Source organism: Lycorma delicatula, chromosome 2, assembly GCF_047948215.1.
Source record: "Lycorma delicatula isolate Av1 chromosome 2, ASM4794821v1, whole genome shotgun sequence".
In the NCBI taxonomy this organism is placed as follows: Eukaryota; Metazoa; Arthropoda; class Insecta; order Hemiptera; family Fulgoridae; genus Lycorma; species Lycorma delicatula.
In genome coordinates this window covers 187,069,228-187,095,816 of record NC_134456.1, presented here as the reverse complement: position 1 = coordinate 187,095,816, position 26,589 = coordinate 187,069,228, and the positions used below count along the sequence as shown (strand labels likewise).

The following is a 26,589-nucleotide window of genomic DNA, read 5'->3' as shown; positions in this document are numbered from 1 at the left end:
GCCAAGTTGGTACATGGTCATTACCGCGATGTGACGTAAAGGCAACAAGTAAAGTAGCTGATTATTGCTAATATCAGAATATAATTTTTATGTTGTGTTTTACATATTTATTATTCTCATTATTTTGAAGAAACCAGTAATCATGATTTTATAAACAAACTACTGCAATTGAGGCCATACAATGTGTATTCTAAACAATAAATTTAGATTCAACATACAACGTAAAACATTCCAAACAATGAAATATTAAATTCTTTATATTAACAATACATAAATTAAATTAAATGTAACATATCCTGCCACTTCTGTTCCCCATGAAATTTTGTCGCACTGTTTTCATGTATCTCTCTGCCAACTTCCTCTTCATGGAACTCATCTTCCTCTCCACCTTCTTCTAAGTCCTCAAAATCAAAAAAGTCTTTAAGATGTTTGGCAGTATTGTGATCCACAGCACAAATCATTATTAGTTTTGGTACCCTTTATAGTGATACTCGCACACTGTTACCAAGGATTGGGAAACTCTATTTGAGATGACCAAACACTATTATGACACTTTCTTTAGTGTGTTTACTGTTAAACCCTTCAGGTATCATAAGCAATGGCATCATATCAAGAAATTATGTCCTGAATATCATTTCTCCATATTCATGCACAGAGCTCGGCCACTCTGTCCTAATGCTTGTAAACCTTTCCTCCGCATCACACATTGCCAGAAAATTTACACTGGCATAACCATTGTGATTAATATATTTGTCCCCAAACATTGATGGTGTTTTTTATTTTTTATTTTTATTTGGATGCAATCTAATGCAACAACAGTTAGTAAATGATAGTGCATTTGCCGCCGTAACTTTGCGTTATTTATTTGTTATGTCCTACTGGGAAAATGAATTCACTTTTTCAAGAATATGATCCATAAAATTATTTCTACTGTTACACACTGGATCGGTTTATTCCAAAATCTTCTGCCACTCCACTCTGAAATTCAGCATAAGCAATATAACATAAAAATATTTCTGTGTGCTTTCTTGTGTTTAGCAGTTTTCGCCGAGGTTCATCACTATTTGTCATAAATTCGGAAGCTAGAAAATCAATACTACCAGTCTTGAAACACATCAGTTCCTTGCATGTACTCTTTTCTCTAATTTCTCTATATGTTTTTCCTTCCCTCACATGCATGAACATTGCCATCCACTTAAGTAGTTGTACCTTCACTTTATTCATATCAAAAGTGAATATAACTATCTTTCCAGAAAAACAAAGTTGTAACTGTAGGGGTAGTTGTAACTTAACTTTTATTCATACCAAAGGTTAGTTACAAACTTAGAAATACCATAGTGATAGCATCAACTCTTTTTTATTCACTCTACCTGATCTTAGAGAACTGTATCAATAATATCTAAGAACTCAGTATAAAATTATAATCATTTAAAAGTTTCTTTCAGTTAGGTAGCTTTTGGAGGTGGTTTCTTATAGGATAAATTTACTCATTCCAAATTTTATCAAGTTTGTAAAGGGTTAAGTACTACATTTCTCACAAAAATTATTAATGAAATTGTTAAAGATTTTAATTTAATGATTATTTTTCAAAATATAATAGTAATTACATGGTACATTTTTATGGTGCCACGTGTGAGCTTTCATTCAGCATCTTTTAAGTCAGCATCTTATCACATTGATAAATCCAAATGTTCAACTAACAACCAATTTTTCAGCCTGTGTATTTTTAAAAGACAAAATTAAGTACTTAACAGAATCATCTCTAGTAAGATTTGTTGTTACAAATGTATTATAACAGGGACTGGTAAATTTACACTTTTTTTAATGGTTGAAGTGAATTCATGTACGTGGTTTAAGGTTTAAATATTTTTTTTATCTACGTCTTATAAATTATTTTATTGGTAATTAGAAAATATGAATTCCAGTGGAAGTTTTTACCCAGAGTAAAGATAAAATTCATTGATTTTAGCTACTTAATTTTTATTTTCATTGATGAAATTTGCATATTCCACTTAAGAGTTGTACATAGAAATTGCAAAGCCTAGTTTTCTGAAGTTGCATGCCGTTCTAGTAATCGTAGGAAGAAATAAATATTTAAGCTTCTGCATTCATAATATTGATTATGTCTATTAAAATGATTAGAAAAGTTTTTTTGTGGTTATTTTTAATTTTAATGCCATTAAAAAATTATTTGGTTAAACATTTTTACAAACTTTTCTTGTTACAGACATTTGAAAGATTACATAATCGTCACAAGAAGAAAGTAAGACAAGAATGGCATAGTGAGAAGATAAAGTTGATGAATTCTCTTTTGGGTTATTCTAAACATGTCATAGACCTCCCTTCTAGACCAGAGGTAGTATTATCTTTATTATATTTTTTACTGAAATTATTCTTTCATAAATATCTCAACATCCACTAGAATTAAGAAAAGAATAAAAATTTTCAGAATTAAAGCAACTTTTCTTCAAAACTACCATGAATACAAAATATTCTTTATAAATAACTGTATTACTTAATTAGAAATGTAAAATCTGTTGGTATATCAGTTTTTATTTTTTCAAATTGACAGTTAAGCACATGTAACAGATTGTTTTTAATATATGTAAAAGATTAAAGAGGAACTAAAAAGTTGTTTCTCAATGACCAGGATGTTACTTACTGATGCCCAAGTAAATCAACTGGCTTTTACTTACACAGTCCTATATTATCTAATGTAGATTTCTTTGGAAGTATATTATTTTCATATTATCTAATTTGGAAGTCTACAAAAAAAAAGTCTAATACTCCTGTCATCTTGAAATAATTTTGTCTTTTGTTTTCCATGGGTTAAGGGAAATTCTAATTTTATAATTTAATTACCTCCTCTTTGATAGCTGTTTTACTACATGATCCAGTTGATTAAATTTAAATATTTTAAATGTTTTAGCACCATTTTGAATGTTTTACTGTAACATTTTATGATGTGGTTGTTGTATTCTGCCTTGAAAACACCTCATTTCTGCTGTTTCAGATCTAATATGAGTTATTCCCTCCTTTACAATAGGGATTTATACATTTTTTTTATAATTTAGACTTAATAAGTAAATAACAAAAAAATAATATGGTTTTAACTACTAAAACAGCTGTTGACAAAACGAAATACATATTCGAAGTTAACAAACTATTATTGTACACATTCCAGTGGTACTAGTAAAGTAATTGTGACTTCTGCTATGAAGTTCGATTACTGTTTTAAACATTGTCTGTGTGAATGGATGCTGATGCACATCATGATTATGTTACATAACAATTTGGCTTTATTTATAATTTCATATTAACCCATATTTTGCCACGCTCTGATGCAATGGTCGGAAAATGATTTCTTAGGTTTATAGATGCTTCTCAGTCATATATATGATTTTTGTCCCTCAGTTATGTTTATCAATTTCTGAAATGCTGTGAAAACTCAAACTTCAGCAGCAAAGGGTAACTGATTTAGCTTAACTATATTTTTACTAGTAAAAACTAAACAGAACAGAAATTAGGATACAATATAAATGAAATGTCTACATTTTATTTCAGTGTACAGTGAATATATCAAGTTTATTTTTTATGGTAATCAATAAAACATTTTGGTAAGTCCAACTTTACACTTATTACATGAAAATACTGTTGTACTTTTACATTGTCAACAGCGGATTCTTCTATTATTTAAATTTTTTTGAGGAAGATGTTTGTCAACTGAGTGTCGCTGAGTTGCAGTTGAAAACACTGTTGGTCGTCCAAGTCTCTGCATTTGTAGAATAGCAATTTCTTAATAATAATAATGCGATAACTACAAATTGTCAAAATTTGAGTTGCTGGACTCTTTCTTTGTGGACATATTTATAAACTTCCACGAATTTACTAAAGCTACTTCAAGAAAGTTTGAAAACAAAGGCCCACACAATTTTTTTCATTTCATTGTTATTCGACAGTTGCTGACACCATTCTCCATGATTCAAACCCACCCATATAGCAATTGTATTTCTTGATGAGATCTGACTGTTAGATTGAAATTTTCATTTTTTCACCTTAGAGTACCTTTTGACATTATTCAGAGGTTCAGTGGACTGAAAATTTGTAATTAGAGTAACAGTTTTGCAGTAACCATTTTAAACGGACGTTTCTTGTTTAGAACAGATTGACAGGCATGTACTTTGTTCTATAGAACTAAGCCCAAACTGTACTGTTGTATTATATTTCCATCTCTGTCTACAGCCAAACAAAAAAACAGTGCCCTGCTCCTTCATGAATATGAACTTCACCTTATTGACTTGCACAATATCTGTGTTTGTAATTTCATCTCATGCTGTTAACTGAATTCCTATCAAATTTTTTCTTGCATTCATAGTCTGATTAAGCCCATGTGCTTAATCGTTTTTAAATGATCGAATATTCTCATCAAAAAACAGATAAATTTACATTTCCATAAGGAATTTAAAGCTATGCTGTTGTAGCATACACACCAATTATCTTACAATTGATAGTGAATTATGTAAAATGAGACTACTTTTATGTATCAGACACAGTATTTTCAATTATAGTACAAATCTATTTCTACAGACAATTTTCAATATATTCATGTAATTTTTCAACAACCATTGTTCAAGATTATAATAATTATTTGGACAATGATTGGATTTTTCATAATAATTTTTAAAACAAAAGTCTAATGGATATTTTATGGGAATAGTCAATGTATTAGTAATGCTTTATCAAAAATATAAGTTATGATGCTTTATAGTGGTAAAAAATGTTGTTAGCAAACTAAAAAACCAAGGAAATTTACTTTCCTTGATTTTTTTTTAGTGCATTACAACTAAGTTAGTAAATAAACTTGAATCTTATACATTATAGTCTTGATTACCTACAGAAGTGATGAGTTGCAATTAACTAAAGATGGAATTAATTGAACATTATCTTCTGATGAGCTGATGAAGTATGGTGGTTGATTTTTTACTTAATTCTCCTTGACAGATTTATTTTTAAAATTAATTTGTCATAGAATAAATGTAGATTAGGAGTCCTTTTTTCTGTCAGAGCTAATCTCCATTTGCAAATTTTGGAGTTCATTAAAAAACTGTTTTTTGGTATGGTGTGATAGATATAAGTAAGGTTTCTAATTCATTGGATAGATTGTACAAGAGATGCAGTGTCTACTAAAAATTTAGGTAATCCTGTACTTTAACTTGCACTAATGGTATAGTATTATACATTTTTACATCATCAGCTTTAAGTAATTCTGAAAATAAATCCTGTTTAAATGTGATTCTCTTGAAATAATTTAGTTCAGGTATTAAAAAATATATTTGTTAAATATTATGAATTGCTTGTTACTTAAAAACATACAGTAAAATATATTTTTTCTTTGGCATTAAGTATAACTGAACATTTTTTCATATATTTAAGGTATATCTTACCAAGTAGTTCCAATAACTTTCAGGGCTTAATAACCCTGTAGTGAAGTTCATTATTGTACATTTTTGTATTTTTAGCCAGTCCTCCTTTTGAGATGTAGAGATTCAACTTTTGAAATCAAATATTTCTTGAAGAGAATGGAAAAACAGCATTATTTTTTTCATTATCTTTAACAAAGGGAAGGAATCATACTGATATTCTTTTCCCCTCAAAGAACAGAAAAATCCTAAACATTGATTTTTATAAAACTTTATTTTAATTTGGACATTTTTTATAAAATTTAATTTTAATCAGCTAGAATTTATCAAAATGGCTTTATAGATTAAAAAGTTTAATAGACTTTTTAAACAAATACTATTGGTAAAAAATTAGCATTTTGGAATTTTTTAACACCCTGCAGATAGGAAATTAAATACAAAAAAAAAATTGGTCATCTAACCAGTTCAAAGTTTGCTGATTTTCTCTATAATGATTTTTAATTGAAAATTTACCTTATGCAACTTTTTTTCCACTACCAATAATAAGTTGCAATTAAATAACAACAGTAAGTTAATTGTACTTAAAAATAAGGACTGTCAAACCATGTTTCTCCAAGGTTTACGTTATTGCTGAATGAGGAGCCCTTACCCTTAAGTATTTTTTATGTGATCTTTTTAAATTCATTTCAAGAAATTTCTATTCCAATTTGAATAGTTTAAAGATTATTTTTGCAACAATAAAAATGTACAATATTACTTGTTAGAAAGACTTTTTTATTTAAATGGATACACCTAAAATTGTTTTATTATCTTTTACAGTTTTATTATTTTTTGTTTTGTTTTTTGTCATTAGAGAAGTGTGATGAATGAAAGTGTATTTGGAATGAAAAGTCACTTAGATCAACAAGAGATGGCTTATGCACAGTGTGTTATTGAATATAATAAGTGTGTAATTCAAGGTTCTGTTCGCCCAAATTTAATAAAAAAATTTTCATCTGTTGCTACGTCTTTCAATGATCAGGTATGTGACGGTAATTTACAATTTGCCATTAATGTGGAAATTTTTGTATATTAAAAATTGAATTAATGTTATTAGTTGAATATTTTTTTAATAAATTTATTTAATCGTTAATTACTGTATATTATCTATGTTTTATGTTGTAGATAAATTCTTGTTTAATATGTGCATAGAGAATATTACAAAATTTAATTAGGTTTACAGCCTGTGGTTTATCTTATCATTAAAGTCCTAAAGTAAAAAAATAATAATAAACTAAAGCCAGTTAACTTTTTTTTAAATACTACTTAATATTACTAAAATTTTAGTATTAAAAATTAAGCATCATAATTTTAGTTTAATGACTTGAAAATTATGCTGTTTGATATTTGAGAAATATTTTTTTATACTATTTCTCTACCACATAATAATAAACTTTAATAAAAATTGTCCCATAATTACTTAACTATAATATTTATATTATAATCCTGAATGAAGCCAATGTAGTGTATGTTCCATTTCTCTGTGAATTTTAATTGCAGAAATATAATTTTATTACAAGAAACTTAAAAGTCACAACAATGATTCATTTAAAACATTAATGAATAAAGCATCAAAATTTGAAGCAGTTTGGTCATGAATCTTGTGGTTATAAATAGCCATACTAAATTTTCAGAATCAGAGCTCCCAAAACAGGTTGTTATCTTGGATTTATCTAAAAACAAAATGAGTACTCATATAAGTATCTGAAAAATGTTTGAAGGCATCGACCAGTTAATAAATATAATTCGTTAGTTATAAGTATTATGTGACCAACTTATTGATGAAAATTCTTTGTGATTGCAGTTAATTTTAAACTGTTTAGTTTAGATATTAAAAAAAAAACCGTCTCAAATTAACCTTTGCAAGGATACAGTTGCCTCCTGCCATACTTCAGCATACTTGATCTGCATCCCAAATTTTCCTTGCAGTTAGTAAAGTGTGTGCTTTTTTTTACAGACGCTTTACAGTATTAAAATATATTTGTTTCTTGGAGGTCATGAAGTTATTTCATTTATCAATGTGGTGCTTCTCTCTTTGATTACTACTGTATGATAAATAGAATTTTCTCCTTTTGCAATGCTTGTAGGTATTAATATTAATGTATTCATACACAGAATTTCATACATGAAATTTTGTTTAAAAAATAATGCATTTTTGACAAAAAATTGCAGATAAATTCTTTTTATCCTGATTTAACTCTTCAGAATATCAGTTAAGAATTTTTTTTATTCACATGAGTAGAATAGGTTATGAAAGTTCTGGGAGAACTTCATGATACACCTCTGTATTCAAGACAAATATCCGTCTGTACTAATATATATTGTATATATAATCCAACTTGATCCACCTAAGCACAGAAATTATAAAAAGTAATTAAGATGACACTTACCTTATCTTTTCTTAACTTTTACAATAGCGCTTTCATGGCAACCTACATCTTCAGCGTAATTTTTGTTTTTTAAAACTTTTATATCAAACTACATATTAAACTCAAAGACAATTAAAATATATAAAAAATTGTAATATATGACTATTTTTTTCTTTTTTATTATCAAATTAAAATTGAAAATTAAGAATTAAAATATAAAAACTATTTTTTTTTTATTATTATTAAAAATCACAATTTAAAACTTCTTTTTAAAAATATGAAAAATGAAATTATGAAAATTAAAAACTACATGTATAAAATATGACATCAGAATTAATAAAATTAAAATAAACAAATAAATAGGATAAAATGTGCTATGTATCTTGGCTAGCCAATGTTGTAGCGTAGTACTGTATGGATTTAAATTAAATTAGATTTATGCACTATCATTATTTTTATCTGAATAAGTGCTGCCATCTACTGCAGCCTGTATAAGCGTGTCATCTTCATATTATGTTTGCAAGTTGATCAAGTTGAATTTCCTCTTATCTTTATATAAATAATATTCTCCAAAATGTCCAAATTTTTATTATTATTCATATTTTATTTCTTAATTTAAAATATTTTCAAATTGTTTTGAATATCAGAAATAGAATGTTTATTGTTTATGAGGTGGTTAGCAACATTAGATAAACCCAGTTTCCCATTTTTATAATGTATAATATGTTCAAGAAATCTGGTTTTAAAAGATCTACTAGTTTTCTAGTATCTATATATATATATATCTATATATATATATATAGATATATATATATATGTGTGTGTGTGTGTGTGTCTTGGTGTCATAGTCATATTTTATTTTATATATTTTCACATAAATTATATGAATCGGTATAATTACTATTTTTTAAATATTTTATTAAATGGTTATTTGTTTTGTATGCAGATCTAAATTTACTTTTATCATAAACCTTAGTTATATTTTCTACCATGTTATAAGTATATAAATATTTTAAATATAAGTTGTCATTTTTCTGTGTATGATGTAGTGTTATTAATTTTTGAAATTTTAAAATTGTTTTTGTATATATTATCAATTAAAGAGTCTCTATAACCATTATATAGCAGTTTGTTTTATAATATCTATTTAAATTAATTTTTACATTTTAATTCTTAATTTTAATTTGATAAGAAAAAAATTTCTTATACTTCACCACAAAAAGTCAAGGAAAACCAATATCAAACCTGCTGAAAACTAAGATAAATTCTGGGCACCACATATAGCATTCATCAAATGTTGTTAAACTAACCTGATGGTTAAAAGGAAAAAAGAACAGTTTCCTACAATTTGGCGAGAGCCTACTAACCATTATGACAACTGTTATTTTTGCTTAACAAATGTTACTGCTTTCAATTCAAACAATAAAAGCAGTATTTATTGCATGCCCAAATGTTTGTTCAGCTATGAGACCACTAATTCATGGTGTTGATTTACCAATTCTGATAGCTCCAACTTTTTGGAAAGAAATGAAAATTTCTGATTCCCCAGAGGGCTCAACCCATGAATTCTCAACTTCAGTAGATATTAATTACATTCCAGAAGAATTGCTGAACCTTACCTCATCACACAAGCAAAACTAAACAACCTAATTCGTGACTTGTATTTATCAAAATAACACTCATGGCGAATCATTGCTGACCTGAAAGTGATAAGCTTCTTCACAGTCTCCAGAGTAGCTTTACAAAATATATATGTTTTTTGTATTTGTGGGATAGTTGGGCTACAGATAAACACTACACAGTTAAAGACTGGCCAAAAAGAAATCAGTTTACCCCAGGAAAGGAAAATGTTGTCAATTCTCCTTGTTGAAGCAGATTGTATTATTTTTCCACCTCTACACATAAAACTAGGCCTGATGAAGAATTTTGTAAAAGCATTAGATAAAGATGAAGACAGCTTTAAATATTTATCCTAGGTTTTTCACAGTTAAGTGAAGCCAGATTAAAAGAGGGAATATTCATTAGGCTACAAATAAGAAAATTAATTTGTGAAAATATATTTGACAACAAACGGAATCCTAAAGAACTAGCAGCATGGAAGTCATTGAAAGATTTGACGTTAATGTCGAAACCAAGATAGGACTGACCACCTCGTTGTTGCTGTTGAAATGCTGACTTCACAAAAACAGTTTCAAGAGCCTGAATGGGTGAAAATCACTGGAAGCGAGGTCAGGATGTTGGGGAGTGGGGGGGCGTCAATAACTTTGGTCAAGTTCATGTAGCTTGCACGTCATTTGTTATCCTGCAGAAACAGAACACCTTTAGTGATCACACCAGCCATTTTTTCTTGAGAGCATTGTGTACATCTTGAAGAACTTTGCACATTTATTGCTTCTGTAATTTGCTAACAAGTTATCCATCGATTATCAAGGATCAGTTCTTCCACTCACTGAATGTTCATGGGAATGACTACAGTAGGCTCCAAACCACCTCGACCAGGATCAATTTTCACTGATGTACAACCTTCTTTAAAACATTTGCACCACTCAAATGTTTTACTGCGACTGAGAGTCTCATTCACCATACTGTGCAAGGAATCGTAAGTTAATCTCACCGGGTTTTACACCTTCATTCACAAGAAATTTCATTACAACATGCTGTTCCATATATCCATTCACTACATTGGACGCTATATTCTTTACGACTGACTGCTCTTGTTTAAAGTTGCTTCACACCAGTGCAGCATGCAGTAACAGCTGACATTTGTATCTTATCTTATGCGTACAACCAATAGAAGGCACAGGAATCTCCATTTACATTCTAGTCTAACAAAATTCCCAATTGACGTGAACGTTCCTTGTATATTTAGTAAGTTATATATTCTACAAGGCATAAAATAAATTGCAAGAATGCTCATGTAAATTCATTGCCGTAGCCGTTATCAAGAGTAGTTCTTAACAACTATAGAAATGAGTTGTAACTTCAGTTTTCACTCAGGCATACAGTTTTCAGATATAAAAATTTAGTTTTATGATCAGAAATGTAAATTAATTATAGCTTAAAATCTTATGAATACTAAAAATGAATGTTTTAAAATATCATTGCACTATCATCACAAGATTATTTACCATTCATAATGGAATGAGAATACTTTATATATTTGCATTACTTTATTTAAAAATCTAAATTGGACAATGCTACTAAATATTCTTTCTTTATGTGATAATTTTTTTTTTTTATTATTATTACTAGAAAGTGAGCGAGTTGTGGAATATTGTTGATTACATGACTCAAGTACCACCACAAACCAAAGGAACTCCTTTAGAAGCAAGAACATCACCTGTTATGGTCGATGCTCTCATACATCAAGCAAGACAGTACTTAGAAAACAGGTATATTGCTTCTTTTTTTATTGATAATTGAATTATTTAATAAAAATTTATAATTAAACTTATGAAGTACAAATATATGCTGATATATGTTCCTAATCAATATGTATAAATAAAAATAAAATAATTAATGATTTTACTGTTTTGACAGCTACAATGGTATTTAGCTAGAATTTTGTTGTATATGACTATAACATTAAGTTTTATATTTTAAATTAGATAATATAAACCACCTAGTGTAGAATATTGAGATAAGAATTATCTTACCTTAATTTTATCATGAAAGTACTTTCGCGGGATCTCGCATCCTCAGTCATGATAGAATTATTTAATTAAATTTCATATAAAAGTACTAAAATAAACTTTACTAGGTGGTTTATATATAGAATTTAAAACATAATTTAACAGCACAGAGAAATAATATGAATTTAAAAAGATTTATTGCAGTAAAATATGAAGTTTATCTAATATGAAAATCACTGATCTGGACCATACTACTACAATATCTGATTTACAAATAAATTACCCATTTTAAACATAGAGTGGTTGACATAAGTGATGATTCACTTATATTCTGAGGAATATACCAGCTATGTGGAATATTTAATAAATATTCCTTTTTTCCATATAATAAATTTTGTTGCTATTTTACTCTAAATTTCAATAATTTTGCCACAATGGAGAGTTATCTCTTCTATTCATGTTTCATCTCCCTTTTTTACAGTAAATACATATGAAGTAAAGATGTTATATACTTAACAATATTTCTTTTTCACACTGGTTATCATAACTTTTATTTGAAAACATATTTTTATTAGTGATTTAGATTCAATGTAAAAAAAAGATTAAATAAAAGAATTAACAATTATTTATTTAATAATACATATACAGGTTGAATGGAATTTACATTAACTGCAGTCTCCAGCTTCAACTGAAGCAGTTAAGACATGAGTAATTTAATGTACACTAATGCTACACATTCATAGTGTATTTTCCATAAATTGTTAAATTATGTAATTACGAATCTATGAATGAGTTGTTAGAACAAATGTTAAGTGTAAAATAAAATTTGACAACTGAACATCAATTTTTTTATAAAAATTCCACTAAGTTGATCTATAGTAGAACGCTTTTTTTATACTTTAATTACAGATAAAGCTCTGTTTTCAAAATGAAAGTATGGAATTTTAAATTGCATTATCAAGAAAAGAAGAAAAAACATAAACAACTTCCTATGCTTTCTTTTACTTAATTCCTAGCAGCGTTTTTTTTTTTTTAATTAATTTACTCAAACTTATAACACAGATAAATTTAAAGTATAAATTTAATACTTTCTTGAAGTGATTTATATTCTTTAAATATAACCTCTTTTTTGTAACATTCTTACAGTTTTGGTTTTCTAAAATTTCAGTTCCGTGAAGTTGTGCACTTATTCTTTAAATCTACAGTGTTACTTTACAATAAATACTCCATTCTCAGAACTTGAATCATTGTTATACTATTCCATGTTCCAATCAAAATATTATTTTTTTTTTTTATTTCCAGTATTCATTCGGAATTCTTGCTACAATTATTGTGGATTTATATTCTGTTGTTCCTACTTGTAATCTGAGACAATGTTTCAAGTTTTGCAGTTAGTATTTATTTATTTTTCTAAAGTTTTGATATCTTCCCACTCAGATTCTTTCATTTTGTTGAATCTAGAAACCAAAAGTAATCTAAAAACTACACTGGCCAACTTTGCCATATTATAAAACAGCACACTCCCTTCATCATTTTGCAATTGGGAGAGGGATTGGCTGGTTTCACAAACTGCAGAACTCGCCAACTGATGCATTGTGAATTTATTGAGCCATATTTCCAACTTATTAAATTGTTACATCAAACTAGGACAGTTCCTACAAGCTGTAGTTATTAGTGAAATTACTTTTCTGTTATTGTATTATTCCAAAAAAAATACTCTCCTAATGACTAATTTACTTAGCACAGTTTTTTTTATAAAACAACAAAGGAACAGATAAAACTTTTAAAAAAATTAATGCAGTCTAAGGAACAAATTCTATCTTTCAAATACCTCTTGTGGAAATAAATTTGTTTTCTCAGTCCTTAAAAACACAGTTTTAATCTAACTGACATAATATACATTTAAGTTACTTGGTCACTGTTCATGTATCTTTTCTAATTTATTATTGAATTTCTACTACTTGACCTATTTTTACCAAATTTGGCTATAATATTTCCACAGTAGGGGCATTGATGTTATTAAATTTTATTTTAAACACAGGAGGGGGATACAGGGGAAAACCAAAATTGTCTCAAGATCTTGCATCATTAAGGTTATATATATTCTTTTTTTGATAATTTTGTGAATATTAATAAACAACTTTTGTAAAAAAAATTTGCTAATTTTCATCCCCCCACCCTTAAAAATGGTTTTAATTTTGAAGAATTATAGAAGGCAGTACAAGGGATGATATTCGTTGCATTTTTTTAATGTTTTTGTGAACAATTATAAAAAAACATCTTTTGCGTAAAAAATATTTTGCTAAATTGCACCCCAAATAATAGTATCAAATTTGAAACATTGTAGAAGCCAGTACAGTGAGTCTTTTTCATTGCAGTTTTTCTATTAGCATCTCGTTGGATCCACAAATTTGTTTCTCACCAAAGTGGGATCTTAAATCAGCCATCCCCACCCACTTACACACACCACTTAGTGACTGCATTACTGCTTTAGTCGTCTGCTATGTTGTTACATCACATGTGAGCAGTAGAATTAAATAAATGAATAATATTTAAATGTAAAAATTTATTTAAAGTGGTCGCTAGTACCACCACACTCGCTTGAATGAAGTACAGTATGCACATGCACTTTAGTTAGAATCATTGAATTCAATAAACAAAAAAAAAACTACTGTATTTAAATAAAATGATAAATATTTGAAATTAAGTTGTGTGTGTAAGCCGTGTATCAGAAAAAGCCGGATGACAGGAAAGTCCTACAGCTGTGGTGTCAGTTTTTTATAATTTTTTTAGTTTTATTAAACAAAAAACTAAGTAGTTTTTTTTTTGTTTTCAGATATAAGCAGTACATGAACAGTGTTGTGGCTAATAACATGGCATCAGCACATAGAGGTGGCGTACCAGGTACTTATTCTTTAGTAAGAGGATTTGTTAGTGTCAGAGTACCTCTAGGAATGTTAGGATTGGAACCAACAAATCTTGATGGTCTGCCTCTTTGGCCACTTATTTATTACTGTTTGAGATGTGGCAGTTTTTCTGGGGCTGTATATTGTGCTCAACAAGCAGGGTATGCAAATAAACTTCTTTTTTTTATTAGTTTATGTTGTTCAGTTTACTTAATTATTAATACTTGATATTTATTTAGCTCTAGACGCTGTAATAAATTATGTATGATATCATTACCATCAAGAAATTCACCATTAAGTTCTTTTATTTTTTTAAAAATAAATTATGTTTATGGTAATAAATGAATATGTAAAAAAATAATTTTATTGCATTCTTACTCCTTCATGTGGCAAGTTTACATGACCCTCATTCAGCTTGTTCCACCACTTATGGTTAGTTTTGTGACTAATCTACATTGTTATTTTTAACCATTAAACAGCGTCATCTATCTGATTTTAAACAAATATAATTTAATTCAAATCTGTTTGTCAAATATAACTTTTCTTTTCAGAAAGAACAAATTTTTAAGATGCAAAAGTTGATCTCCGACGTGCTACTATTTTTTTTTTGTCTTCAGTCATTTGACTGGTTTGATGCAGCTCTCCAAGATTCCCTATCTAGTGCTAGTCGATTCATTTTGGTTATATTTCTGACTGAAAGCTCGTTTCGCCTGTGCTATTCGGCATTTTATATTTTTGTCAATCTTTAGAAATTCAACTTCCCAAATAACAGAATTCTTCTACCTCCATAATCTTTTCCTATTTTCACATTCAGTGGTCCATCTTCATTATTTCTACTACATTTCAGTACTTTCATTTTGTTCTTGTTAATTTTCATGTGGTAGTTCTTGCGTAGGACTTCATCCATGCCGTTCATTGTTTCTTCTAAATCCTTTTCACTCTCAGCTAGAATTACTTTATCATCAGCAAATTGTAGCATCTTTATCTTTTCTCCTTTTACTGTTACTCTGAATCTAAATTGTTCTTTAACATCATTAACTGCTAATTCTATGTAAAGATTAAAAAGTAACGGGGATAGGGAACATCTTTGTCAGACTCCCTTTCTTATTATTGCTTCTTTCTTATGTTCTTCAATTATTACTGTTGCTGTTTGGTTCCTGTAAATGTTAGCAATCGTTCTTCTATCTCTGTATTTGAACCCTAATTTTTTTAAAATACTGAACATTTTATTCCAGTTTACGCTATCAAATGCCTTTTCTAGGTCTATAAATGTATGTTGGTTTGTTTTTCTTTAATCTTCCTTCTACTATTAATCTGAGGCCCAAAATTGCTTCCTTTGTCCCTATACTTTTTCTGAAACCAAATGGATCTTCTCCTAACACTTCTTCCACTCCACTCAATTCTTCTGTACAGAATTCTAATTAAGATTTTTGATGCATGGCTAGTCAAGCTAATTATTCTGTATTCTTGACATCATATTCTCCTGCTTTCTTTGGTATCATGACTATAAAACTCTTTTTGAAGTCTGATGGAACTTCCCCTTTTTCATAAATATTACACACCAGTTTGTATAATCTATCAATCGCTACCTCACCTGCACTGCGCAGTAATTCTACAGGTATTCCATCTATTCCAGGAGCCTTTCTGCCATTCAAATCTTTTAATGCTTTCTTAAATTCAGATCTCAGTATTGTTCCCCTTTCATCCTCTTCAACTTCGTCTTCTTCCTCTATAACACCATTTTCTGATTCATTTCCTCCGTATAACTCTTCAATATATTCCACCTACCTATCAACTTTGCCTTTCGTATTATTCATTGGTGTACCATCTTTTTGTAACACATTATTGGATTTTAATTTATGTACCCCAAAATTTTCCTTATCTTTCCTGTATGCTCCATCTATTTTACCAATGTTCATTTCTCTTTCAACTTCTGAACACTTTTCTTTAATCCACTCTTCTTTCGCTAGTTTGCACATCGTGTTTGTAGTATTTCTTAATTGTCTATAATTCCTTTTATTTTCTTCATCACCATTCTTATATTTTCTACATTCATCCATCAGCTTTAATATATCGTCTGAAATCCAAGATTTTCTACCAGTTCTCTTTGTTCCACCTAAGTTCGTTTCTGCTGATTTAAGAATTTCCTTTTTAATAATCTCCCATTCTTCTACATTTTCTACTTTGTCTTATTCACTCAGACCTCTTGTGATGTCCTCCTCAAAAATCTTATTTACCTTCTCTTCATCAAGCTTCTCTAAATTCCACCGATTCAACTGACACCTTTTCTTCAGATTTTTAAACCCCAATCTACATTTCATTATCACTAAATTATGGTCGCTATCAATATCTGCTCCAGGGTAAGTTTTGCAGTCGACGAGTTGATTTCTAAATCTTTGCTTACCCATGATATAATCTATCTGATACCTTGCAGTATTGCCTGGTTCCATGTGTATATTCTTCTATTATTATTTTTAAACTGGCTGTTGGCAATTACTAAATTATACTTTATGCAAAACTTTATAAGTCGGTCCCCTCTTTCATTCCTTTTGCCCAGCCTGTATTTACTCACTATAATTCCTTTCTTGCCTTTTCCAATGCTAGCGTTCCAATCTCCAACTATTATTAAATTTTCATCTCCTTTTATGTGTTTAATTGCTTCGTCAATTTCTTTGTTTACACATCATCATCATCATCATCATCATCATGGGTGCTTGTAGGCATACAGACGTTAACAGTCATTGTCGGTTTAGTTTCAATTTTTTCCTTTTACAATGATTCCATCACTTTACATTTTGAAATACTCTACTCTCTTCCCTATCTTCTTGTTCATTACGAAACCTACTCCTACTTGCCCATTATTTGAGGCTGAGTTAATTATTTTAAAATCACCTGACCAAAAGTCATTTTCCTCTTCCCACCGAACTTCACTAATTCCTACTACATCTACATTTATTCTATCCATTTCCCTCTTTAAATTTTCTAACCTACCAACCCTTTTTAGACTTCTAACATTCCACGCTCCGACTCATAGAATGTTATTTTTTAATTTTCTGGTGACCCCGTCCTTAGTAGTCCCTACCCGGAGATCCGAACGAGGGACTAGTTTACATCCGGAATATTTTACCAAGGAAGGCGCATCATTGCTATATGAAAATGCAGAGAGCTACATTTTCTTAGAAAAAAAAGCAGCTGTAGTTTTCCATTGCTTTCACCTGCCCAGTACTCAGAGGACTGAACAATGTTGATATGGCTAAGTCATCCTGATGTACGCCCTTAACAACTACTGAAAGAGCTGCTGCCCTCTTTCAGGAATCATTCCTTAGTCTGGCTCTCAACAGATACCTCTCCAATATGGTTGCACCTTTGGTCCAGCTACTGTGTATCACTGAGCAGTCAAGCTCCCTCACCAACAGCAAGGTCTCATGATTCATAGAGGGAGGTGCTACTATACAGCTATAATTAAAATAATAACGTTCAACAACTGCAATCACTGTTTTTCTTTGAGGTTTGACTGCAGAATAAAATTTTATAATACCATTGCTTAGGTCTATTTAGTTTTTGTCACTGATCTTGTTCTTAATAACTGTAGTGTAAATCATTATTGACCTGGCCAAGAATGTTGATCGACGTCTGGCAAATAGAACCAATTCTAAGCATTCATCATTTTCTCTTTTGCCATCTGGTATCCCTTCCATTAATACTTTTTTTTCAATAATAAATACATGTTATTAACTCAATTGCATATATTAAAAAATAAACTTTTAGCAACAGCAACAGTTCATTCTTTTCCAGTGAATCATTATTCAGTTCCATTTGTCTTGTTGCTCACCTACAACCTTTTCATTATGACACCTTATATAAAATCTATTGGAAGAATAGATTTAACACATTACATTCATTTTTTGCCAATATTGTTAAATGATTGTTAGCCATGACTGTGATGTACCTTCTGTGCTTTATTATTGCACTTTCATTCTTCTAAATATTTTCAAAGCTGAAATGTTTGTCTAATTCAGAATATGTTACACTATTGAGCTGTCGAATTAGATTATTCTGTATCAGGTATCAATGTTAAATAGGCGAGAATGTCTTGTTATATTTTATTAAAAACTATAAAATGCAGATTTACAATTATATACAGTAGTATATTTTATTTTTTTATATTTATTTTTTTTTTTTGTACAGTTTCAGGCTGATGCCTAATAATAATCACTTTGTTGAATGATTATGAATTTTTAACATATGATAAATGCTAGGTCTGACTAGGAGTCAGACCTAAATGATAAATATTTGTACTCTAATATATAAATTATTTACTCTCGAATTATTTTCTTTAATTTGTTAAAAGTACATAAATTACAAATATAAGAAATCTTATTTTTCACGCCATCGAATTGTATAATTGTGTATTGTTCATAAATCTTTAATTATTCTATACAAATAAATTGAAATATACTTTTTAAAAAAATATATGATTCTTATAAAATTGATGTATGTTTTAGGTTAGTAAATGCAACACACACATTTGTAATATGACAACTAGTGTGCTCTGTTTAAACAATACAAACAATTTGGTAGAATCAGCATTACATCCAAATAAATTATTGATGACCTGACTTATATACAAATTGTTCTTGAAAATGACAAATCCATTCTCAAGAATATTAAATCCCATGCAGGCTTGCTACTGTCTGTTTAGAAAATGTATTCACTCCTCAAAGCTTTTAGAGAGGAAAGTGAAGTACCTGATTTTAATGACACATAAATTTTTGTCCAATTCATTTCTTCATTTTCCCATGTAAATTTTTTAGAAAATACAATCTGTATACATATTATTAATTTTAATTGTCAGTGGCTATTCTTTTCTTTTTTTTTGTGTGTGTGTGTGTGTGTGTAAGGTATTCAAAATAAAATTGAGGAAACTTTCAGAATAATTTTACAATTTAGAAAATGTAATTTAAAAAAAAAGAAGTTTTTTATACCTCTACTTAACAAAATATTTTTTTGATTTGTTTTATAGTGCAGGTATGGAAGAGATGTGTCATGTTTTGGAGGAGTTAAATAGCAGTTCTGTTCACCGTTTAAGTGCTAAACTAGAAAAACTTGTTCGAACTCAATATAGACGAGCAGTAAGGAATACTACTGATCCTTATAAAAGGTAATTTAAAGTTAAAGAACATATCTTTGATTATATATCAGTATCCCATCTCCACCATTTTAATTTTTTTTATGAGACTTGTACAAAATGCTTGAACTATTGCTGGGTTTTATTTTGATGCATTGTCAGTTTAATTGTGTGTTAAGTGCAGTTTTATGTACTTTTTTAAAATAGGTTCTTAAGATGGAAAAGTTATTCATTTCCTCTATATTTTTGCCAAATGGATCACCAATTCTTAAATTGATTTTTTGGAAGCAAAATCTATATTTTTTTTTTGTTTCCTTTCATTTTAATAGCATATTTGTTATTTCTATACATAATATTCTGTTGAAGTATTTTAGTAGTTTTAAAATTAAATAAATTTTTAAATTTTTTTGTAAGAAGTAATTTTAATTATTTTTAAGGGTTTAGAGTGACCTGTAAATTCTATCCCCTACAACTTGATAATTCCCCAATACCTGGAATGCCTCAGGGTCTAGCATCCTGTAAATAGGAGTCTGTTAAGGAAGGATAACGACAATGAAGGCAAAGTCATAAACTGCTTCCTGTTTCTGAAGTTGGCTGCAGTTTGAGTTCATCCTGTTGAAATTTACTAGTGGTTAATGACCTTATCAGTAATGCCACTTAAAAATTATTTTCAGATTATTGATACTTTTGTGACCAGAATAAATAATTAGTGGGTTATGTAAAAGATTTATTTACTTATAACAAAAATTTTAAAAAACCCTACATTTCAGCCTTTTTCATTTTGCAAGTAATTAATATATTAGATAATTAACAGTTGACTTCAAAACATGTAAGAGGGCTTACAAAATGTGTAAGATTCAATGAAATCACTAGAATTTCCTGTTAAGTAGCTGCATTTTAAAAATATCTGAAGTAAATCTTTTTTCAACGTTTTTTATGTATTTTTTTTCTTTAAACTATACACTTTTTGCAGTCTGTCAAACAAAAACTTTCACCTTCGAGGAACTCAATTCCAGGAATATCTGCTCCTGATAAATGAAAGTTGCTTTTTTCATTTGCTATAAAGTAAAGAAGGAATGGAATTCTCTATATTTTTTTCTTTTTTGAGAGCTTTAATCATTTAAAATTTGGGTTTTTTACTTCTTGCAGCTTGTTCTTCTCTGAGAATTTGACTCTGCTATACTCCAAAATTTTTAATTAGAGCAATAAATGTTATAAATTTACATTTTTGTGTATTTCAGAGCTGTATTCTGTGTACTTGGTGCGTGTGATGTCAGTGATGAGCATAGTGAAGTAGCAAAGACTGCTGATGACTATTTATGGCTTAAATTGTGTCAAGTTAGAGAAAGTTCAGATAATTCAGAATCAAGTGATCGTATCTCATATTCTGTGTTACAGTCATTAGTGTTAGAAGAATACGGTTAGTATCAGTATTTTATAATGAAATTTTTTGTTCAGTTACTCTGAACAGTATTTGTTCAGTTACTTGTACTTAAATCAAGTCAATTGATTTGATTTTTATTTATATTCTTGTTCATAATTTCTGAACTTGATAAATTATTTTTCCAAAAAAAAAATAATTTTTTTTTTACTAAAAATTATAAGATTAACAATTATATTTGATCTATTATTAATTAATAAATTTTATTTACTTTCAATTAAGATTCAGATTTTTTTTATAATTTATGTTTTAAAAAAATAATTTTATGTGATGAATTTTAAAATCTTGGAAAAATTAATCAAACATCAGTAAAAAATAACTTAAAAAATATATTGAAGTTTAGATATAATAGTTCTTCACTATTAACATATTTAAAGGGCTTTGATTAATAAGATTATGCAGAGTTGAGCCCTAAAACTTATCTGTCCTTAAATCAGCTCATGCTTTTACACTAGTACTCACTGAATTAATCTCATGTATAAATTCAGTGTGATGGTTTATTTTATAATTTCTTACATTTAAAATTACTTATTAAATGCAATCACTGTAAATAAGAGAAGTTATAAATGGCTTATAAATAGCTCAGTGGAAATAGAACTTCATATTTCTAGATGCTTTATGTATCTAAATTTTTTGGATTACTTTTATTTATCATTTTTAATTGACTCCTCCAGTAAAAATTTAATTTAAAGTTAACTGCAGTAAACTTGTAACTCTATCATTAAGAAGATTTTCCAACTAACATTTCTGAAGTAACTGATAATGTGAAGCATTATAAACAAAAAATGATTCTCCCTTCCCTATAAATTTATGAAAAATTTCCTTTAAGTATCAAAGTATAAACACAAAAATAAAATATTCCACATGAAATTTTATCAAAATTAGAAGAACCATTTTAGAATAGTTCAGCTTCAAAATCCATCAATCTTGATTTTAGAATCAGCAGTTAATATTTAATAAAATAAAGAAACTATAGGTAATTGGAAGAATTGATAGGTTTTATTTTGTGTATCAGTGTTATAGAGACATTACAGTTGAGTCACAACATAGATAAGTTGCTTTCTGATAACAGGAACATAGCTGTAAACAAGTGATGGTTGTTCACTTGTATATATAAAAATTACATTAGTATAATATTAACATATATTTTTAACTTAAATGTAAATTATTGCATCAGTAGGATTGAAAAAAATCAGCCTTGCAGTTTTAATGTGTATTTATTTTGTTAGGTCAAATTTTATAAATTATTAAGTTTTATAATTTTTTATTATTAAGTAGTATTTTTTATAGATTCAATATTTATTGTAATTTTAAGTCTTATGATTTTTAACTGTTTAAACAGGAGAGACTCATTATAGTGCCAAGGATCAACCTCATGTTTATTTCCAGTTGCTGTTTTTAACTGGACAGTGGGAGGCAGCTATTGATTTTCTAGTTCGTAATGACAGATTACGTGTACATGGTGTTCATATGGCGATTGCATTACATGAACTTAGTATGTTGGCAATGCCTGCTAGTGTGAAGTCGCCTTTAAGTTAGTATTAACATTATTTATTTATTTATTTTTATGTGGTCATAAAAAAAATTTAATTTTTTAGTCTGCTTATAAATCATATAACACTTGAAAAAGGATCACACTTAAAGGACTTAAAAGGATATACATCACTTAAAAAATATCTTCTTAGATAGAGGAATGGAGTTGGAAATTCATTAGATAGAGACTGATTCTGATTTCTGTTCTATATATAATATGTAAAAATACATCATTAAATTTAAATCTCTGTAGCAGATCTGTAGTAGAAAATATGCTTTTGTTTTATAAAAATGTATTATTTATTTTTATACTATAACTAGATTTTACCCCACGGCTTCGCTCGTGGTGTACTTTTAAACGAAATACCCAAGCAACTATGTCATGTCGATCAGTGACTTTTTGCCCGGCCATTAGCCCTTTAGTTGCATCCTGCCACGAAGGATTACAGGTAAAAGTTACAAAGAGGTCAGGCCTGGCGTAAGTTCCTACATAAGTGAAAGCGTCTTTAGTATATTCATGCAGATAATGGGGACTGTTCACAAAAGTAGAAGGCAGAATAACCATCTTGCCTATGTCGTTAGGTCTAACAGCCACCTAACCTCAAAAACTGGAAAAGTTTTAGTATTGCTTAGAAGTGACAGAAGAATAACAATAAATATAGAATGATTCGAAACAGCAGAAGCACTATACTCAATTGAATAGTGACTTGACCATCGGTATTACAGTGTTGGATTAGCACTTTATTTCATTTACTTACTGGAACGCCAGATGGCGTTGAATTTGGTCAAATTTTTTGTCAGACGATCATACCTACCAATATAAATTTTTTTACCCTCCTGAAAAAATATTGTTTTTTTTTTTTACTAAAAAGTGTCCTACGTCCTTCGCAATACCTTTGAGAATATGTGTACAAAGTTTCATGATGATCGGTTGAGTAGTTTCTGTGTGAAAGTGTAACAAAAAACAAACTCACATTCACATTTATAATATTATATTATAATATTTCAGTATTGAGTGTATAACTGATTGTTGTGTTATGTTGAATTCTATCTGAGAAATTTCTATTTATTACTTATTAATCTCTACATGAGATTAAAAAAAAGAAAGAAGTAATATACTGGGTAATATAATAAATTGCATCCCTTACAATGTAATTATTCCACATGGTATATCTCAAGGACTTCCACACAGAAAATTTAAAGGTGTAAAGAACAGATAAATGTCAACAGCCAAAGGCATGTTTAATAAACATAATATGGCATGATAGTACACTTGGTCTAAGGTTTTTTAACCATAGATCTTCAAAGATAGCAACATTTATTAATGGCTAATGCCATAGCAGTTTATACAGTTTTGACAAACAGCTAATATGGAACAAATTTGCCGAAATGGAGTATTATGTCAAACAATAAAAATATCTGGCTGGAATTCTTTATTGGCAATATAAACTTATCTCAAGAATAAATCTGAGTACAGTTCTTTACACACACCACCTTTATACTAAATTTTAAGTATCAAGGATCATTTTTTAAGTAAGAGACTTTTGTCATAAACAGATAATGTAATCCTGTTGTCCTTCAAGAATTTTTAAGATTGGTAGATAAGCTTGTCAATCTCCACATTAAAGAACCTGACCTATTCCTTGAACTAATCAGTGACAGTTTTTTGGATTTAATTATTGATTTTCTTGCATTTTCTGCTTAAAAACTCCTTCAATTTCAAGTAAAGATGGTGACATACATGAGCTGTATCGAGGATATAGTAACCCTTGCAACTGATCTGTTGCATTCTGTTCAATATGAGAACAAACATTATTGTGGAGCAGGCACCACTTTAGTGAACAGGCAGTCAAGCATCAATGATTTACTGAACCATCAAGCAATGGTTCTGTATATTGCATCATAACTTTTTAAAGTCTCACAGTACCTTTACCTTTCAGATCAAATCACCACTACCATGACTTCCATGGTTGCAAGTACCTGTTTGAACATTCTGGTTTTGGTCAGAGAATGTCAGCAGTAGTGTCATTCAAGAGCCTGTCATTTAATTTCAGGAAGATACCTATATCTACCTCTTGTCACTATACAACCCAAGAATTAACCCTTTGTCTAAGGTAATGATAAAAAATAGCCATTCTCTTCTGTTTGTGTTCTGAAAACATTAGGGAAAACTACTTGAATATGAAATTCAACAATCATGAATCTCTGTAGATGAGCATGTTTATTACTTTTCATTATGCACTTTTTCCCTTCATTGAAAGACCATCACCATTTATTTCCGCATCTCAATTCCCCCTGAGGGAGAAGAAAATCCACCTTGTGATATTGCGGGTTGCCACATCACCCCCTCCATTCCTAGCCATTATTACCTTAATTGGAGGACATCTTCTAACTCTTGCACTGATCACATTCCACAGTCATCAGCCAGCCTCAGTAAGATACCACTGATGCGAATGCCTCAGAAGATTTTCCCATCAGTAAATTCTGCCCTGTCTTGGCCTTCTCCAAAGGCATCGGACATCTGTAAACTACCACGTAGCCTTCAGGAACTACTCTACTCTACCAAACTCACAGAAGCACGAAGACCCCACACCTAACTTTGCTAACACCTAAACTTTCTGCCACCTAAATATGCCATTACAGAGCCAGTCATTCAGTAAATTGCCAATTGCTACGATAGCAATAATAAATTGATTGTATGGAGTGCAAACAAACCAAAAACATAATCCCAGAGGACCTGAGGTTTGATCCATCTGGGAGCTGAGTATAACCTCTAGTCTCCCACTTCAGTTCCAATTTTACCATTTCCACACAGTTTTGGTCTTGTTTCACACTTTTACACTTATCCAACTACTATAGCGAGATTGGGATGTTTACTAGCTGTCAATAAATTTCAGCTGGATGAATGTTTTTTGCATTAAAAAACAAATTGCACTCTGCATTCAGTAGAATTGATGTTAGACATGGTTAATGGAATATTATGATAAAGCAATGTTTGATGCATTCAAGAGCTAACCGATACTATCATAGGTACAAGTCGACAAGTTGAAGTTCATATTCGTGGAGGGGTGCAGCACCTGTTATTTTGTTTGGTTATAAACAGAGATGAAAATATAACACAACAGTACAGTATGGGCTTAGTCCTACTGAACAAAGTGTAGCTGAGCAGTTATACTAAGGTGCTTGTGAAGGGGAGTAGATGTACATCTGTAAGTAGAGGGAAAAGCACCGTGCTAGAATGGCTCTGCTATTCTAAACAAGAAATGTCTGTTTAAACTAGGTTACTGTATTTTTTTGGAACCTGTGATTTCTTTCTGAATATGGAAATAATACAATTAATAATATTAATTTACATTACTGTATTCATAAATGAAATAAATTTAACCTGCAATTAATTGCAATAATTTACATTTTCACTAAAACAGTATCATAGTTCACAACATTATATTCAAAGCTGATAGTAATAATTTAGATATTTAGGCCTACAGAATCACAAGTTGGATATAGCTGTAGAATAAAAATTAAAATAATATTTTTATATTAATTTATTAAATAGTAAAAATATCTTCTGATAGGCCAGCAACCCTTGATTTCTGAGTTTCTCAGTTTCACTTCCATCAGAATTAATTTCCAATTCATCTTCACAACCTAGATCTCATCATCATCCCCTACATTTATAATTATGCTTTCAATGGCATCTTCTGTTAACATATCTGTTTTCCAGTAAGTATCTAGTATCTTCTGAACTTCTGACACTGATCTTTTCCAGTCTTCTACAGTAATTAAGCAAAATCGCATCTAATGTAACTGCTCTCAGTTCTGTTAATGACATGTGGGACATATTGCAGTTAAATTTTTTTTTAACTAGATTCCAAATAAATTTAATTGGATTAAAATGTGGGTGGTAAAGTGGCAATCTAGGCACTGTAATTCCTTTGTTATTTAGTATTTTGTCTAATTCATATTGTGGTTCTAAACTGTGATGTATGACAGTTTCTAAAAGTTATTTTTTGTTAGATCTGAGTCTTAGTTAATTTTACTTTTTTTGAGCCATACTTGAATATCTCTTTTCAACGAACTGGATGACGGAGATTTATTTTTTTGTTTCTTATGGTAAGGTG

General features: G+C 29.4%; 1 protein-coding gene across 1 annotated transcript in view; it reads left to right on the top strand.

Moving 5' to 3' along the window:
- LOC142319514 (nuclear pore complex protein Nup93-like) overlaps positions 1-26,589 on the top strand; it is a 57,817-nt gene that overhangs the window by 6,940 nt on the left and 24,288 nt on the right. The window contains exons 4-10 of the mRNA XM_075356878.1: positions 2,228-2,356; positions 6,274-6,441; positions 11,081-11,220; positions 14,297-14,527; positions 19,390-19,527; positions 20,736-20,914; positions 22,278-22,469. Coding sequence (XP_075212993.1) covers positions 2,228-2,356; positions 6,274-6,441; positions 11,081-11,220; positions 14,297-14,527; positions 19,390-19,527; positions 20,736-20,914; positions 22,278-22,469 — 1,177 coding nt within the window. The remainder of the gene's footprint in view (positions 1-2,227; positions 2,357-6,273; positions 6,442-11,080; positions 11,221-14,296; positions 14,528-19,389; positions 19,528-20,735; positions 20,915-22,277; positions 22,470-26,589) is intronic.